General features: G+C 40.2%; 1 protein-coding gene across 1 annotated transcript in view; it reads left to right on the top strand.

Moving 5' to 3' along the window:
- EEF1AKMT3 (EEF1A lysine methyltransferase 3) overlaps positions 1 to 15,523 on the top strand; it is a 21,291-nt gene extending 5,768 nt beyond the window's left edge. Inside the window, exon 3 of the mRNA XM_044677800.1 lies at positions 14,012 to 15,523. Within this exon, the coding sequence (XP_044533735.1) occupies positions 14,012 to 14,394 (383 nt within the window). The 3' untranslated portion in view covers positions 14,395 to 15,523. The remainder of the gene's footprint in view (positions 1 to 14,011) is intronic.
- Positions 15,524 to 15,624: the final 101 nt, after the last annotated feature.

Raw genomic sequence — 15,624 nt, 5'->3', positions numbered from 1 at the left:
GAAAGAAAGAAAGAAAGAAAGAAAGAAAGAAAGAAAGAAAGGAAGGAAGGAAGGAAGGAAGGAAGGAAGGAAGGAAGGAAGGAAGAAAGAAAAGAAAAGAATCCTTTCTGTCCCTCCATGCCGTCCTTAAACTGTTACAAAATCTGACACCAGGCAGGTCTTCTTGGGGACTTCATCCTCAGGATTCCCAATGTCCAAAACTTCTGAAAGAGGTTAAGTGGAATATGGATTGTAAGAAGGGTAATGGATTTAGGATTAAAGTGATCATCTGTAATCTTGGAGAGAGAAGTTTAAATTAAGTAGCAGAGTGGGAAGTCTCATTACTGAAGATTGAGAAGTAAGTGGGAAGTCAAGAAATTAAATCCCATGATGAATTCGGAGTTTGGCTGCAGACTGGAGGGAAAAAAATAAAGATGTTTAGTTTGAGGGATTAGAAGGCTCAAATGAAGCTCCACTGTTGTTTTAAGGATAAAGGATATCTATCAGGGAAGGAGTCTATGGATAAGGAAACATTGAAGATAAGAGAGAAGGAATGATGGAGCTGGGAACCCAGAGAACACAGGAGGGAATAGGATCAAGGATGTAAATAGAGGGGCTGCCCTGGCAAGAAGGGCTTCTCCTTCATTGGAACCTGGTGCCAAAGGAAGAAAGGATAGGGGATGATAAAGAGAGCTTTGGGGGATTCAGGCAGAGAATTTATAATAGGCAGGCTCTATTTTTCTTTTCAGTGTATGTGGTTTTAGGGACTGACTTCCTGTGTAACAAAGTTACATATGGGTTTTACATGTATCATTGATCAAGACCTAATTCCATATTATTGATAGTTGGACTCGAGTTATTGTGTAGTGTCTACAACCCCAATAATATCCCCATCAGCCCATGTGTTCAAGCAGTTGTTTTTCTTCTGTGTTTCTCCTCCCACAGTTCTTCCTCTGAATGTGGCTAGTTTTCTTTGTCATAAGTCCCTCAGTCTTGCTCTGGATTCTTTCATTGCTGCTAGTAGAGAAGTCTGTTAGAACATACAATTTATTAACAATGACATAAATCATAAAACTGATCTAGATAATCACTTGCAATATTTTAGCTGTGAAAACAATCATATATCTAGATCCACCCCCTCCAAATACCACTTATAACTACAAATGACTTCTTATTTCTGGAAACAAAGTCCCACCATTCAGTTTACAATCTTTCTTTTGTAGGATTTAAATTAATGTCCGATACTCGGTGTATTATATTTTATAAAATTTATTAATAATCACTAGAAGTAAAGGAATAAAAGAGTAATTATCTAACAAAATAAAACCATGTGACTAAATTCTCTTGTTTGTTTAAAAAGACCGATGGCAGCTGCCATTACAGGAAGAAGAGAGAGGGAGAGGCAAGGCTACACAAAATGTATATCCTCCCTACACCTGCACGTAACGTGAGAAGGAGAGTAGGGTGTTGGGAATAGTATTTTTAGGGTACAGAAATTCTAATTATGCAATCCCCCTTGTAATTCCCAGGAAAGTGAGCATGTAGAAATCTCTCAGATTTACATGCCTAGTTTCTCCATGGAATCAGTACACATAACCAACTTACATTTCTAGAGATCAATAACTAAAGATACATACAACATTGTACTTTCTATAGAGGAAATTATAATAATTTGGGGACAAAAAGGAAATAAAAGAGAAAGAGAACAAGATCAATGATTGCTAGGCACATTGACAAAAAAGCCAATTAGGGGGCTGTCCCCTTTAGCATAAGAGCGTACATTAAAAATAAATATGCTCCAACCCCCCACAGTTCAATTTCACTACATCCCAAAGTTCATTCTGGATCTTTTGGTGCAGTGTGAGGTTTCTGCAGGCATCTCCAAGGTACCTTCTCCAAACAGTTTACTTTCTTTTCTTTTCTTTTTTTTTTTAAACCCTTAACTTCTGTGTATTGGCTCCTTGGTGGAAGAGTGGTAAGGGTGGACAATGGGGGTCAAGTGACTTGCCCAGGGTCACACAGCTGGGAAGTGTCTGAGGCCAGAGTTGAACCTAGGACCTCTAGGCCTGACTCTCAATCCACTGAGTTACCCAGCTGCCCCCCAGTTTACTTTCTTGATTTGGGGAGGTAGCAAGTTTCTTATCCTAAAATTACTCTGAAACAAGAAATTTTTTTTATAAAACTAGAATTTTATGACAATTATACAATCGCCCCTGAGGAGGGTGTGGACAAACATGTGGATCATCCCGAGATACATGGCTGAGTTATGAGGTATATGAAACAATTGTAAAAAGAAAGTCAAAAACATAAAGAAAACCAAATAGAAGAAAAGAAAAAACATCAAATTAAATAGTATATAAAAATTCTGAGTAAGCAAGAATAAGCCCATAACAGGTCCTAGAATCAGGGCCCAATAAAGCGATTTATGTCCCCACATGTCTGTAGGCAGCAATATGCACTTACCCAATCAGCAGCCAGGACTACAGAAAATTGCCATACTTATAAAAGTCAGAAAAGGGACTAGATTTTAGCAGCAAATGGGAAATAGAATTCCCTGGTCAGATTTTACCTTTGCTATTAGGGATATGGGAGCCAAGATGGTAGCTAAACTTAGGTACTTGTTGGAATGTGGTATGGGGAAGACCTGTGTCTGACATATGTCAAATAGCTGCAACCTTGAACCTCAAACAAGTCCTCTGTCTTGGTGCAGATTCTTGTCAATCCTACTGAGATTGGTTGGTCTCCTAGGTGTAGGTCATAGAGCAAGAAGTCTATAGGACCTGCTTGTACAGCAGCTCCAGATTCATGGAGTTTTCACAATTTGATTTGCAAATCCTGTATATATGAGGCAATAGAAGTGTCTACTCCTAGCAATGATTTATATGTGGGAGAGAAAGGCATAGGGGAATGTCCAAAAAAGCATCTCATATGGTATGATGTGTAGATCTCCCCTGAGCCTGCTTCTGAGATAAAATGGTGCCAGAGGAAGAATTTCAGGCCATTTTAAATGAGTCTCTGTGCACAATTTGTCAATCATGGTTTTAAGGTCTTTATTCATTCTCTCAACTTGGCCTGAGCTCTGGTGATGATACGGGACATGGAATTTGGGAGTTATCCCCAAACAATAATATACCTGAGATAGAACCAAATCAGTAAAATGAGTTCTCCTGTCTGAATCAATATGTACAGGCAGGCCTAAGCAAGGAATAATCTCTTTTAAGAGCACCTTGGCAACCAAATCTGCTGTGGCCCAGGTGGTAGGAAATGCTTCTGGCCATCTGATCAGTTAATCAACTATGACTAGACAAAATTTATACTGTCCAGCCTTTGGCATAGTGATAAAATCAATTTGTAGGTGTTCAAAAGGTGTGTAAGCCAGAGGACACCGACCAAAACTTTGCCACAAAAGGAGTGTTGATTGAATGCTTGGCATGCAGGGCAGGTTGTACACACTTCAGAGGCTATGATAGTTATGCTAGGGGCTATCCATACTCTTTTAACAGAGTCCACAATGCCCTGGGTACCAAAGTGATCATTTTTGTATATGGACTGGCAAATTTGGTGATAAAAACTTCAAGGGAGTATGGGTTTTCCTTCAGATGACACCCATACTCCATTTATCTGTTTAGTCTTAAATTTTTGCTTCCATTTTTCCACTTCCTTTTCATTATAAGAAAGGGATAAATTTAAGTCATCAATAGTTGTCAATGTTAAAATTAACTCAGGCCCTTCTAAGGCTGCTAGCTTTGCAGTGGATACCCAGTCATTCCCCCTAGAGACAGGGTCAGTGCCACATGTATGGGCAGGGCAATGAACTATAGCTAGGGCTTTAGGGAGCTGAAGGGCAGAAAGAACTTCATTAATAATTTCTGCATTAGCTATACATATTCCAGCTGATATTAAAAATCTCCTTTGAAGCCGTACCATATCCACTGCATGACATATTCCAAAGGCATATCTAGAGTCTGTATAAACTGTTGCCTTCTTACCTTTCACAATTATGTAGGCATGCTTCAGAGCTATCAGTTCTGCACCTTGAGCATTTATATTCAAGGGCTGACCACAGAGTGGCAAATTCTGTGATTACAGCAGCCCCAGTGTAGCATATCCCATCCCTCATGAAAGAAGAACCATCAGTGAATAAGACTGTCTGGATTAGTTAAAGGATTATCCAAGAGATTGTCTCAAGGTTTCTCAGCCATGAAAAAAAAGATTCACAACTGTACAATGGTTCTCCCAAGACTGGTAATCAGGAAACAAGGTTGCAGGATTTAGAACTTTACAGTATTTTAAGGTAATAGTCTCATTACCTAACAAGGTTACCTCATACCCTGCAAGTATCTGATCAGAAAATGCCTGTCTTCTATGTCTTAGCAACAATGCTTCAACTTCATGTAGGCACATTATAGTTAATGGGCATCCTAAGATTAAATCCCCATATTTTGTTACCACTAAAGCTGTGGCAGCTCTGCCTTTAAGAGATGGTGGTGCTCCAGAAGCTACTGGGTCCAGCTAGGCCGAATAATAAGCAACTGGATGCTGAACAGGTCCCAAAGATTGAATTAAAACACCTGAAGCTACTCTTCTCTGTTTGTGTACATACAAAATAAATGGCTTGTTGTAATCTGGGATGCCTAGAGCAGGGGCTTGTTTTAATTTAGAAAGAGCTGACAAGTGTTCTGCCACTAATTTAAGGGGTTCAGGGACTGAATTTGTGACAGACCAATAAGGGGCCTGGTGATTTCCCCATAGCAAGGGATCTACTGCCTACAAAAACCTGTTTCTCCAAGAATTGCCCTCAACAGTTTCTTAGTGGAGGGTGCACACAATTTTTGAGTATCTTTAATGTGCTTAGGGGAAATGGAGCAGGAACTAGCAGTTAAAATGAACCCTAAATATTCCACTTTAGGGATATACCACTGAACTTTTGTGTTTGAGACCATGTGGCCTCTCTTATGTAGTCTAAAAGAAGATCTGCTATCTTCTTGGAATGCTGTGGCATGTGGTGAGGCTAAGAGCAAATCATTCACGTATTGAATTAAATAGCTATTCTTAAATTTAATATTATCTGTATCTTGACTCAAAATTTGTGAGAATAATGTAGGACTGTCCACAAACCCTTGTGGCAGTCGGCACCAGGTCCATAAGAACCTTTCCAGGTGAAAGCAAATATTCCTGGAATACTCATGATTTAGTATTGAGAAAAATGCTGAGCACAAGTCTATGACAGTAAAGTATGTGGCTGTGCTAGGAATAGAGGAGATAATAGTTTGGGTCAGGAAGCCAGAGCCTAATTTCCAAAAATCTGGCTTTAAAACCACTGAGCTACGAGCTGTCCCACTGTTATGCTGGGTTTTATGGTCTAGATGGGTGGCAAGGAAGACCCCCGTGTGGGTTAAACCCTCAGTTTTCACTCTCCCAGCCAGAAGCATGAAAAACCCCAGGGTCAGTATAAAATCAACCTGGGAGATAAATGGGGTAGGCAGCATCTATGCTGTGCTATTGCAGTTTCTAAGTTAAAAGCCCTTTCATCCCTGAGCGGGAAATTCTCTTGCCTGTTTAAAAAGACTTCTGACAGCCACCATTACAGGAAGAAGAGAAAGGGTGAAGTGAGGCTACACAAAATTTATATCCTCTCTATGTCAGCATGTAATGTGAGGAGATTGGGGTGCTGGGAATAGTAGTTTTAGGGTACAGAAATTCTAATTACACACTTTTGCATTTTTATCTTTATCACTTAGTCCAGTGTTTAGCACATACTAAGTTTGTAATAAATTCTTTTTCATTCACTTATTTACTCAGTACATCAAAAAAGTCTTTTTTTCTTCAACCCTCTTTATAAGATAAATGCTAAAATTGTTTCCCCAAGAAAGAGGCTTCCCCATTTTTGTCTTTGCCTTCCCCAACTTTCCACATGTGACAGGAAGACAATATCTTCAGCATCTCTCAAGCTATCACTCTTTATAATCCCTTTCTAGACTCTCACCTTATAACATTACCTTTATATTGTTTGTTTATAAAATAAATTCCTGTTCTAATAGGAAGTTAGTACATATTGCTCTTGCTTTGCCAAAATCCACCCTGGATTACCACCACTATTTGTCTCCTACACTTCTGCAGCTGAACAGAGTTAGTGGAAATCATCCTGACTTAAGTCCATTAAAATGTATATTATCTGACTTGAACTGTGTCTTTCTTGCAGGAAGGCTGATGTTTTCCCCCTCTCTGATTGATTCTTTTCCTCATTACATCTGTTCCAAACCTTCTCTTCTCTCTTCAAGCCTGCCCCATCACTCCTCTCCCCACTCAGCTGAGGATCTCCTCTGATAACTTACTGAGAGAATTAAGGCTGTTCTCTGTGATCTTCTTCTCCTCCTCATCTCTACAACTCAAAAAGCCTCTTGCCATCACCCCTTCCCTTCCCTCTTTCTTCAGTCTCTGATGAAGAGACTTTTCTCTGATTTGTAGGCTTTTCCCTACAATGGCCAGCTCTCCTACATGTACTGTTAACCCCTTGCCATTTTCTCTAGCATCCTTTCTTCTTTCTTTCTAGTCATTAGTCTCTCCTGATATGCTAATTATTTGGCTGTTGTCCACAAATATATTCAAATCTTCTCTGGCCTTACAAAAAAAAAATCAAAAGACCTGACCATCTCCTTAAGCCATTGTCCTACATATATCCTAGAAAAAACTGAATTGTCTTTATTTTCTTTTTGCTCTCTCACTTCTCAGCTCCCTAGCTTCAGTGTTATCCTTGTTCTCCACTCTCTCTCAAGCCACATACCTAATCAAGTTTTGTTTTTTCTATCTCAGGTCAACAGTATTTTTTTTCAGGTCAATGCAATTTTTAATACTCATTTTCTGACATTTTGCAATCCATATTCTCTTTTGCCCTCTCACATCTTCCTACGTCCCCAAGAAGACAGGTACTATGATATAGGTTATACATATACAACAAGATTTTATTAATTAACTATATTAGGAGTATATTGATTAGTAATTTATTTTGAGAAGTTGAGTGGCAGAAGAGAATTTTGCCAAGTTGCCTTAAGATCAGTTTGGAGTTTGGAGCCCAAGCCTCTGTTAGAATTCTGTTGGAGGGGGCAGCTGGGTAGCTCAGTGGATTGAGAGCCAGGCCTAGAGACAGGAGGTCCTAAGTTCAAATCTAGCCTCAGACACTTCCCAGCTGTATGACCCTGGGCAAGTCACTTGACCCCCGTTGCCTACCCTTATCACTCTTCTGCCTTGGAGCCGATACACAGTAAATGACTCCAAGACAGAAGGTAAGGGTTTAAAAAAAAGAAAAAGAATTCTGATGGAATTCCTAGGTGGGGGTTGAAAAATTTAACTGCCACAGAGAGATCTGAGATTCTGAGCAGTTTCTGACTGACTGGGTCTTGGTTCAGAACTTTTGTCCAAGAAGGAGCATCTTTCTGAGCTCCCTGGCTTTTCCCTGTGGAAACATTTTAGGAATAGCTGAGTGGGAGTTTGCTGACTGACTCTATAGGACCTTAGCTGGTCTCAGAAGCAGTGTTCTCTCTGAGCTCCTTGGTTTTTCCCTGTGATATTTTGGGAATATCAGCACTTGGAATTTGTTGATCATTTGGCTGTGTTTGAAGTGAAGTTACTGACAGAGAAGAAACCAGATCTTGTTTTTCTATGGGCTCTGGGTGAAACCCAGACCCAAGGCTGAACTTCTGCTAGGCCTCAACCAACTTGCTTTAGCTTGGACTTTTGATAAGTTTAGAGACAGAGATTAAGATAAATATATTATTTATAAGTTATTGGAAAAAAAGGTTATTTAGATAGGAAAATCTGGGTTTATTTAGTGGTAAGGAGAAATAGAGTAGCCTGGTTTCCAGGAGAAAAAAGAATGTGAGGTCTAGTTGCAATCGGGTAAAAGCTTAGTATTTCTTTAGTTTTTCGGGTTTCTGCTTATTTATTACCTTATTAAATACTTTTAACTTCTATTAAATTAAGATGATTTTATACATCTGTCTCCTATGTTATCCATTGGGCAAACCTACAAAGTAGGCCCAATACTGTTACCTTGGCCCTTTCTAGAGTATCTGATTAACAGCAACAATCAAATACTGAGTCTAGAAACTATCTTTAACAACTACCACGTGCCAGGCCCTGTGCTAGAGATTCAAAGAAAGGCAAATACGGTGCCTGCTTTCATGGAGTTCACAGTTTAATATGAGAGACAACATGTAAACAACCATGTACCAACAAGATATATCCAGGATAAATGGCAGGCAATCTCAACAGAAAGGTCTTCTCTTTAAAGAGGAAACCAGGATGATTTCTTTTAGAAGGTAAGATTTTAGGTGAGTCTTGATGGAAGCCAGAGATGACTTCCTTGTGGTGGGTGGAGTGGAATGTTGAGAAACTTGAGGCATGGAGGCCAACTGAAGGCTATTACACTATTCCAGGTGTGAGTGGTTTCAGAGTCAGAGAAAAGAAGGGGGCATTACAAGGGATGCAGAATTGGAAGGACATGGCAGCTGGATATGGGTCTGAGACATGAGTCAAGGGGAAGATAGGAAGAAGGGTGGATTGGGTGGGGAGGGATAAAGACAATGAGTTCAGTTTTAGATATGATGAATTGGAAATCTTTATGAGATATTCAGTTTGAGATGTCCAATAAGTAGTTGAAGATTTGAGAATGGAGGACAGGAGAGAAATTAGAATTAGGATAAGTAGATCTCAGAACTATTTGATAATTTAATCTTTTGGAGCTGATGAGATTGCCACAGGTAAAACTATAGAGGGAGAAGAGAAGGGGGCCCAGGATAGAACCTTGGGGAAACATCCAAAGTTAGAGGGCCTGTAAAGCCTGGATGATCTAGCAAAGAATACTGAGACAGGAGAATCAGGATAGAATAGTGTCACAAATATATATAAAGAAGGAAAAAGTGGTCATTGACAGTGTCAAAGTTTACAGAAAGATCAAGAAGTATATGGATTGAGAAGAGACCTTTGGATTTGGTGATTGAGAGATTATCATTCACTTTGGAGAGAGCAGTTTCATTTGAATGGTAAAGCCAGGAAGTCAGAATGTAGAGGGTTAAAAAGGGAGTGAGAGGAAAGAAAGAGTCACTGTTGTAAATAGCTTTCTCATGGAGTTTAACCATGAAAAGGAAGAGAGATATAGGATGATAACTCCTGGAGATGAATGATTTTTTTTGAGGATAGAGATATCTCTTCAACCTCTCTTGAATCTGCCCCCATTTCTCTACTGAAATGGCCATCACCCTAGTTTAAGTCCTTATAATTGTTTATCTTGTAGTAATCTTCTAATTCAGTGATGGGCAAACTTTTTAAAGAGGGGGCCAAAGGAAAGGAAATGCTCATTGTCAGTCTATTTCTAAGGCAACTCTTTTGAAGTTTCATTGTATTGTATCCTACTCATTGTATTCATCAGATCAGGAATAATGTCACATGGCCAGATAGAACATTTCAGGGGGCCACATCTGGCCCTCGGGCTGTAGTTTGCCCATCACTGTAACTGGTTTGATTGCTTCAAGTCTCTCCCTTCTCCAATCCTTCCTACATACAGCTCTCAACATTATTTTCTTAAAGCAAAGATTTGGCCTTGTCACTCTCCTTCTTAATAACCTGGAGTGGCTTTTTCCTTTTTCTTTTGAGATCAAATATAGTTTCTTTTGTTTGGTATTCAAAGCCTTCACAATCTCCCATGCTTGGATTCATTCCCTTCTTACCTCTGTTTCTTAGAAACAAGTTTCTTTCAAAACTGGGCTCAAGTCCATCTAAATTAAGCCCTTTCTGATCACCATAGCTGCTAGTGCTTCCTCCCTCATTACTTTATATTTCTTTTGTTTATTCTTATGTAAGAGAGTGGTTCTTGAAAACTCAGGACCTAATCATAGAAGAGGGGCCAAAAAAGAAGTGTTTTAACTGTAAACTATTTGGTTGTATCAAGTGTCTGCTTTATGTTCTACTTACCATTCCAGTGAATCAGTTAGGATAGGTTGAAGCCTCAAGGTGATTTTTAAAAGTCAAGAATTGATCTTCTGACTGGAGGGGCAGAAGAAACCTAGAGCTGAGGAAATAGAAGCTGTAAAAATTGAAGTGAAAGGGAGGAGAAGGGAATGAGCATTTATATAGCACTTAATACGGGCTCAGCACTTTGCAGAGGATACACCAAAACCCATCAGTGGTCTGAGAATGAGACTGATTGGGTTGATCAGCCGTGAGGTATGCCATGTAAAAAGAGTGGGGCACCAGGGATGTAAATGTGTCCTAATGGTTTGTGGGTACACACACTGGGTTGAAGGAGTGACAGGACCAGCCAGGATAGGGAGACCAAGAATCAAGAATGGCAGTTAGCCCCAACTGTCACTCTGCTCACAGGCCAGGGACTTTGGAACCAGCCGGCAAGGTAAAGGGTTTTAACAGTTTTAATTATGATTTTCTAATAAAGGTGGGATAGGGGATTCTACACTTAAAACTAAAAGGCAATTCCACAGGGCAAGGGGAGGACTTCTCTACTCTAATTCTAATTGACCTAGGCCAGGAAGAGCTCAAAGAAGCAGTTCTGGAATCACTGGGGAAGGCTGCTTCAAACCTGGTTCCAGCCAGGTTTGACCAGCATAGTTAAAGGGGCTGAGGGTGGCTTTGAGGGTTTTCACGGTAATCCAAAGATGATCACAGGATGTCAAAAGCCAAGGCCGTCCAAGGTACCCAAGTAGAGAGAGCGTGCTTGAGATGCTGTCCACCAGATCCCAAACCCCTCCTCCACTTGGAGCAGCTCTGTAGGTCTTGTCCACTTGCTGAAAGCCACCACCACTCAGGATCTCAGGGAATCAGGATGCAGGTCTGAGATCTCCCAGGGCTAGCAACAGTTTTGTGCCAACCTCTAATGGAGTCTCTCTCAGAGCACAAGCAACTTCCTGCTCCTTCATTCCATCTTGGAATGCTCCAGCCCTTCCTGCTAGGTCCATATAAACTATATTTAACTAATCTTCCTCACAGCAGTCAAGATAGTTTAGAAACTGTGTAGCTAAATATAGGTTTTATATTTATATAGTTCTATATCTTCTTTCTCTCCTTGAGCTCTTTCATGGGGGTTTGAAGTTTTTTCCTTTGAACATGAAGGTTAAGTTTGGTCTTTGTTTTAAATGTTTACTTTGTCTGTAAACAGTGATAATCACTGGCATTTGCTTTTGCCTTCTATTGATTTGGAATTCACTTGGGGGGAAGCAACTGAAGAGGACACCTACCTAGAGAAGAGATAAAGATTCTGAAGCTCTTTGCCAGAAGTACTGTCTGATTTCTGGCTGGGGGCTCAGAGCTAACAAGAAGATAAATAGGCTTTTTCTTCTTCCTATAATGGAGAAGGAACATATATAACAGAAAATCTATCTAGGCAATAGATCTACAGTATGGTGAGGAATAACTGAACAGGCCATCCTTTAATGATTTTATACTTATGTATGTTTATGTTGTCTCCCCTAACAAGAAGAAAACACCCCAAACCAGGGACTATTTCATCTTTGTCTTTGTAGACCCAATGCCTAGATGTTTAATAAATGTTAAATGATTGTTGATACAAAATTTTTGGAAGGACTGTTGTAGAGAGTGTTATAGAAAGTCAGAGAAGAATAAAAGGTTTTTGTGCAGCTCTAAAGGCCCACTATTAGTGTAAGCACATAATGTTGGCTAACACGAGCTTGTAGGAGATTGTAAGGGTTAAAAGTAGGAGTCCAAAAAAAGTGAGGAGAGCAGTTGAATAAAACACTTAGTTTAATTTGAGAAGTACAGATAGAATATAGAAAAGGAGGAAAGGGAGATTATTATTCTAGTACCCTATGACTATCCCTAAATTCCTAATATTATCTAACATTTCTAAAACCCTACTTCTAACTGTCTTATGAGGACAGGTTCTTCTTGCCTGGCAAGATCTAACCTACATTATCTAAAAATTGATTCGCTAACTACCTATCTTCCTAAATATTGACAGCCACCACTCACTAATTCCTTCAATCAGTTTCTATCACCCAACTGCCAGTGGCCCTTTGCCTCAGAGACAGACCTCCTACATTCTTGAGATCCAGAGGCAAAAAGCCCCAACTGTCACAGATGCTTCCTTTTTCTCTCTCCTGGTAACAGAATCTTCAGCTCTGGCTCACTGACACCTGTCAAGCTCTGATCTACTTAGAAATCCTGCTCTTTTGCCTCTTAAAGAGACAGAGGGAGAGATTTAAAAAAATCCCTTTAACAAAACCCAGTGAGTATCCTCTCGTCTTTTTCACCACAATATTCTGTAGCTGGGAATATGAATGGAGAAGGATGATAGAAGCAACCCCTTGGGTATTTGTTTTGGCACAGTATAACCAATGATAGGATAATGGGACAAAGAATTCTAGATTAGAGAATTAAAGGGGTCAACGTTGAGGTTGAGTCATTCAGTCTACTAGCAATTATTTTCCTTGTACAAGGCAATGTGATGTAAAAGTAAGGAAACTGAGTCAGAATGATAGATTGAGATATAGGATGGAGTTGGTGGTAGCAGTAGAAGAGAGACTAAAAGTCCTGTGTAGACATGGAATAGGCATGGGAGGATTAACGGAAAGGAGATGGAAGGATAGGACTTCATGAATGAAAATAGGAAGTTGGGACTTGAACATCAGGGAGGTATAACACTTCAGTTTGGTCCTTCCTCTGTGTGTGTGTGTGTGTGTGTGTGTGTGTGTGTGTGTCTGTGTCTGTGTCTGTGTGTGGTGTATTTATGACAGAGAACAAAGAGTATGGATGTTAAGGAGGTTAATGAATTGGGAGATAAGCATGCTCAAAGGAACATCAACATCTATGTTGACTTTGAGGTCAGAGGTTAGCGTGAACAGTTGATCAACAATAATTTATTATCTATTATATAATATTATCTATTTTCTGTTAGGCACTAGACAGGTGTCCTTGTATACTATTGTTATATGCTCTTTTCCCCCAATTGGAATATTTGTCTGACTCCTCAATCCGTATTAATCAGTTAATTTTCAGGGAATTATTTTTAATAATCTCTTTACTCCACCATTACCATATCCTTCCTCCAACTATTTTATTCATCTCATTCTCTTCTAAAACAGTTATATGCTGTTCTGGGCAGTTGACAGTAAGATTGAAGTATTGTGGGGAGGAGGCTATTCTCTGTCAAATATACAAGTTATATAAAAGGTAAAAAGAGAGGATTGATTTGTCTTAGTTTCATTTTTTAAAACTCTTACCTTCTGTCTTAGAATTGATACTAAGAATCAATTTGGCTAGGGCTAAGCAATTGGGATTAAGTGATTTGCCCAGGATCACACCTCTAGGAAAGGTCTGAGGCCAGTTTTGAACCCACTTCCTCCCAACCTCAGGGCTGGTTTTCTAGCTGCTTCCAGAATTCCATTTTTTTATAGCACTGAAAGATGAGGTTGCTGAGATAGTTTGGGAATACTTGAATTCCTGACTGGGTTTGTGTTAGAAACTGTTTTGTCACTAAAAAATCTGCCTTCTATCATAACTAACTGTGTACATGTGACTTTTCCCCCCATAAGCTTGAATATCCTTGAAGACAAGGCTTTGTTTTTGTCACCTTTATGTTCTCAGCATCAAACACAATGACTTGAGATAACTAAGTTGTATAGTGGAGCTAATTTTGGATTTGGAATCTGTAAGATCTGCCTTCAAATCCTACCTCAGACCCTTAGTAGCTATGTGATCTTGGGCAAATCACTTAACTTCCATCAACCTTAGGTTCCTCATCTGTAAAACGGATATAATAATACCATCTCTACCTCAGAGAATTGTTTTGAGGATCAAATATGATGTATGCAAAAAATGCCTTTTATAATCCGCAAAGTGCTTTATAAATGTTACCCTCTGCAATTATGTTTGCTGAATTTTGAGAGCCAATAAGGAGTCACTTTTCTGAAGTTACTAAGAACTGAAAATTTCTGAGGCTTTTCTGAAGGGTGATCTCTCAGCTGGTCCCTAGATCTTACTTTTTTTCCTGTTTTCTCTCTTCCAGGGGGAGATGTCACCATCACCGACCTGCCTCTGGCCCTGGAGCAGATTCAGGGAAATGTTCAAGCTAATGTGCCAGTTGGTGGCCGCGCACAGGTCCGAGCTCTGGCCTGGGGGCTAGACCAGGGTGTGTTTCCTGGAGACTATGACTTGGTATTAGGAGCTGATATCGTGTATCTGGAGCCTACCTTTCCACTGCTCCTGGGCACCCTAAGACACCTGTGTGGACCTAATGGCACTATCTATCTGGCCTCCAAGATGAGAGAAGAGCACAGGACCAAGAGTTTCTTTCATGATATGTTACCACAGCATTTTCAGCTGGAGCTGGCACAGCGAGATGAGGAAGAGAACATTAACATATATAGGGCTACACATAGGGGAGGTTGAGAGGCATTTGATGCCATATCTAGCTCTTCCGTACCACTAATCACACACATTCCTCTGACCAGTCTTCTTTCTCTTGATATTGGGAAGAAGTGAAGAATATTGGCATATATAGAGCCAAGAATAATGACCAAACACCGCTGATTCCTGGGTCCTGGGCAGGAGTTTCTCTGTCTTCATTTCTCTACTTTCTTTGGTTCTCTTGTCCCCATCCTAACTTTGCCATTTCTTCCAAATCAAAACCTGGGCATCAACTTATTGGAAGCCCCAGACCCCTGCCTCACAAAAGCCCTGATGGGTAGACCATAATAAGGTTCTTAATTCTTGTTCTTGGATGTGGAGGCTGAGCAGGAAAACTGACCTGGAGCTTTTGGGATGGGGAGAGGGAAAGAATTTTGATGGGATATTGTGGGTCATTGGCAGAGTAATTGCCTCTGACTCTGTCTCTTACAGCAAGCAGGACTTCCTTGCTTTTCTGTCTGTATCCCCAACACTTAGTGCTTTTCACATAGTAACCAATGAATAAATATTCTTTTATGATTCACGTGCTTACCCTGGTGGTAGGCATGCTCTCAATTTTGTTTTCGTTTTTTCTTTCTTTTTTCTTTTTTTTAAAGGAAAGATAGGAACATTTAAAGTCTCTTCTGCATCTAAGGCCCTAAAGTTTATTAGGCTTTGGAAGAAAGGGTATTTAGCTTGTTTTATATGTAGGAACACAGGAGAATGGAGTGTCTAATTCCAGACTGAGCTTCCCATTTTGAGGGTGGTAGGGATTTAGGGTGCAGCAGGCCTATCGCTTCCTAAAAGAGGGAGAATGGTTTAGTGTAAAGGGCATTGGAATTGAAAAGGCATTTTTTTTAAAGCTCCTACTGTGTGTCAAGCACAGTACTAAGTGCTGGGGATGCACAGAAAGGCAGACAGTCCTCACTCTTAAAGAGCTCAGTCTCTGGATCAGTTACGTAAAAAGGCACCTCTCTGGACCTCGGTTTACTCCTCTCTAAAATGAGGACGACTCTTTGCACCATCTCCCTCATCGGGGAAGCTGTGAGCCAAGTACTTTAAGTGTATAAACATCAATATTATTCCCTACCACGAGCTTTTCCCGCCTCTTCTCTGAACCTAACTGGGGTACCACAGTAATTGGCAGGTGCCGTAGAGGGGGCTTCGGGACAATGACACACCCCTTTTCCCGCTCTAGCCAATCCTTGAGCGACGTTCCATTTCCCCTCGGAC

The sequence above is a fragment of the Gracilinanus agilis genome, chromosome 5 (assembly GCF_016433145.1).
Source record: "Gracilinanus agilis isolate LMUSP501 chromosome 5, AgileGrace, whole genome shotgun sequence".
Lineage (NCBI taxonomy): Eukaryota > Metazoa > Chordata > Mammalia > Didelphimorphia > Didelphidae > Gracilinanus > Gracilinanus agilis.
Note: the sequence above shows the minus strand (reverse complement) of the source record. Positions and strands in the feature narration are given on the sequence as shown.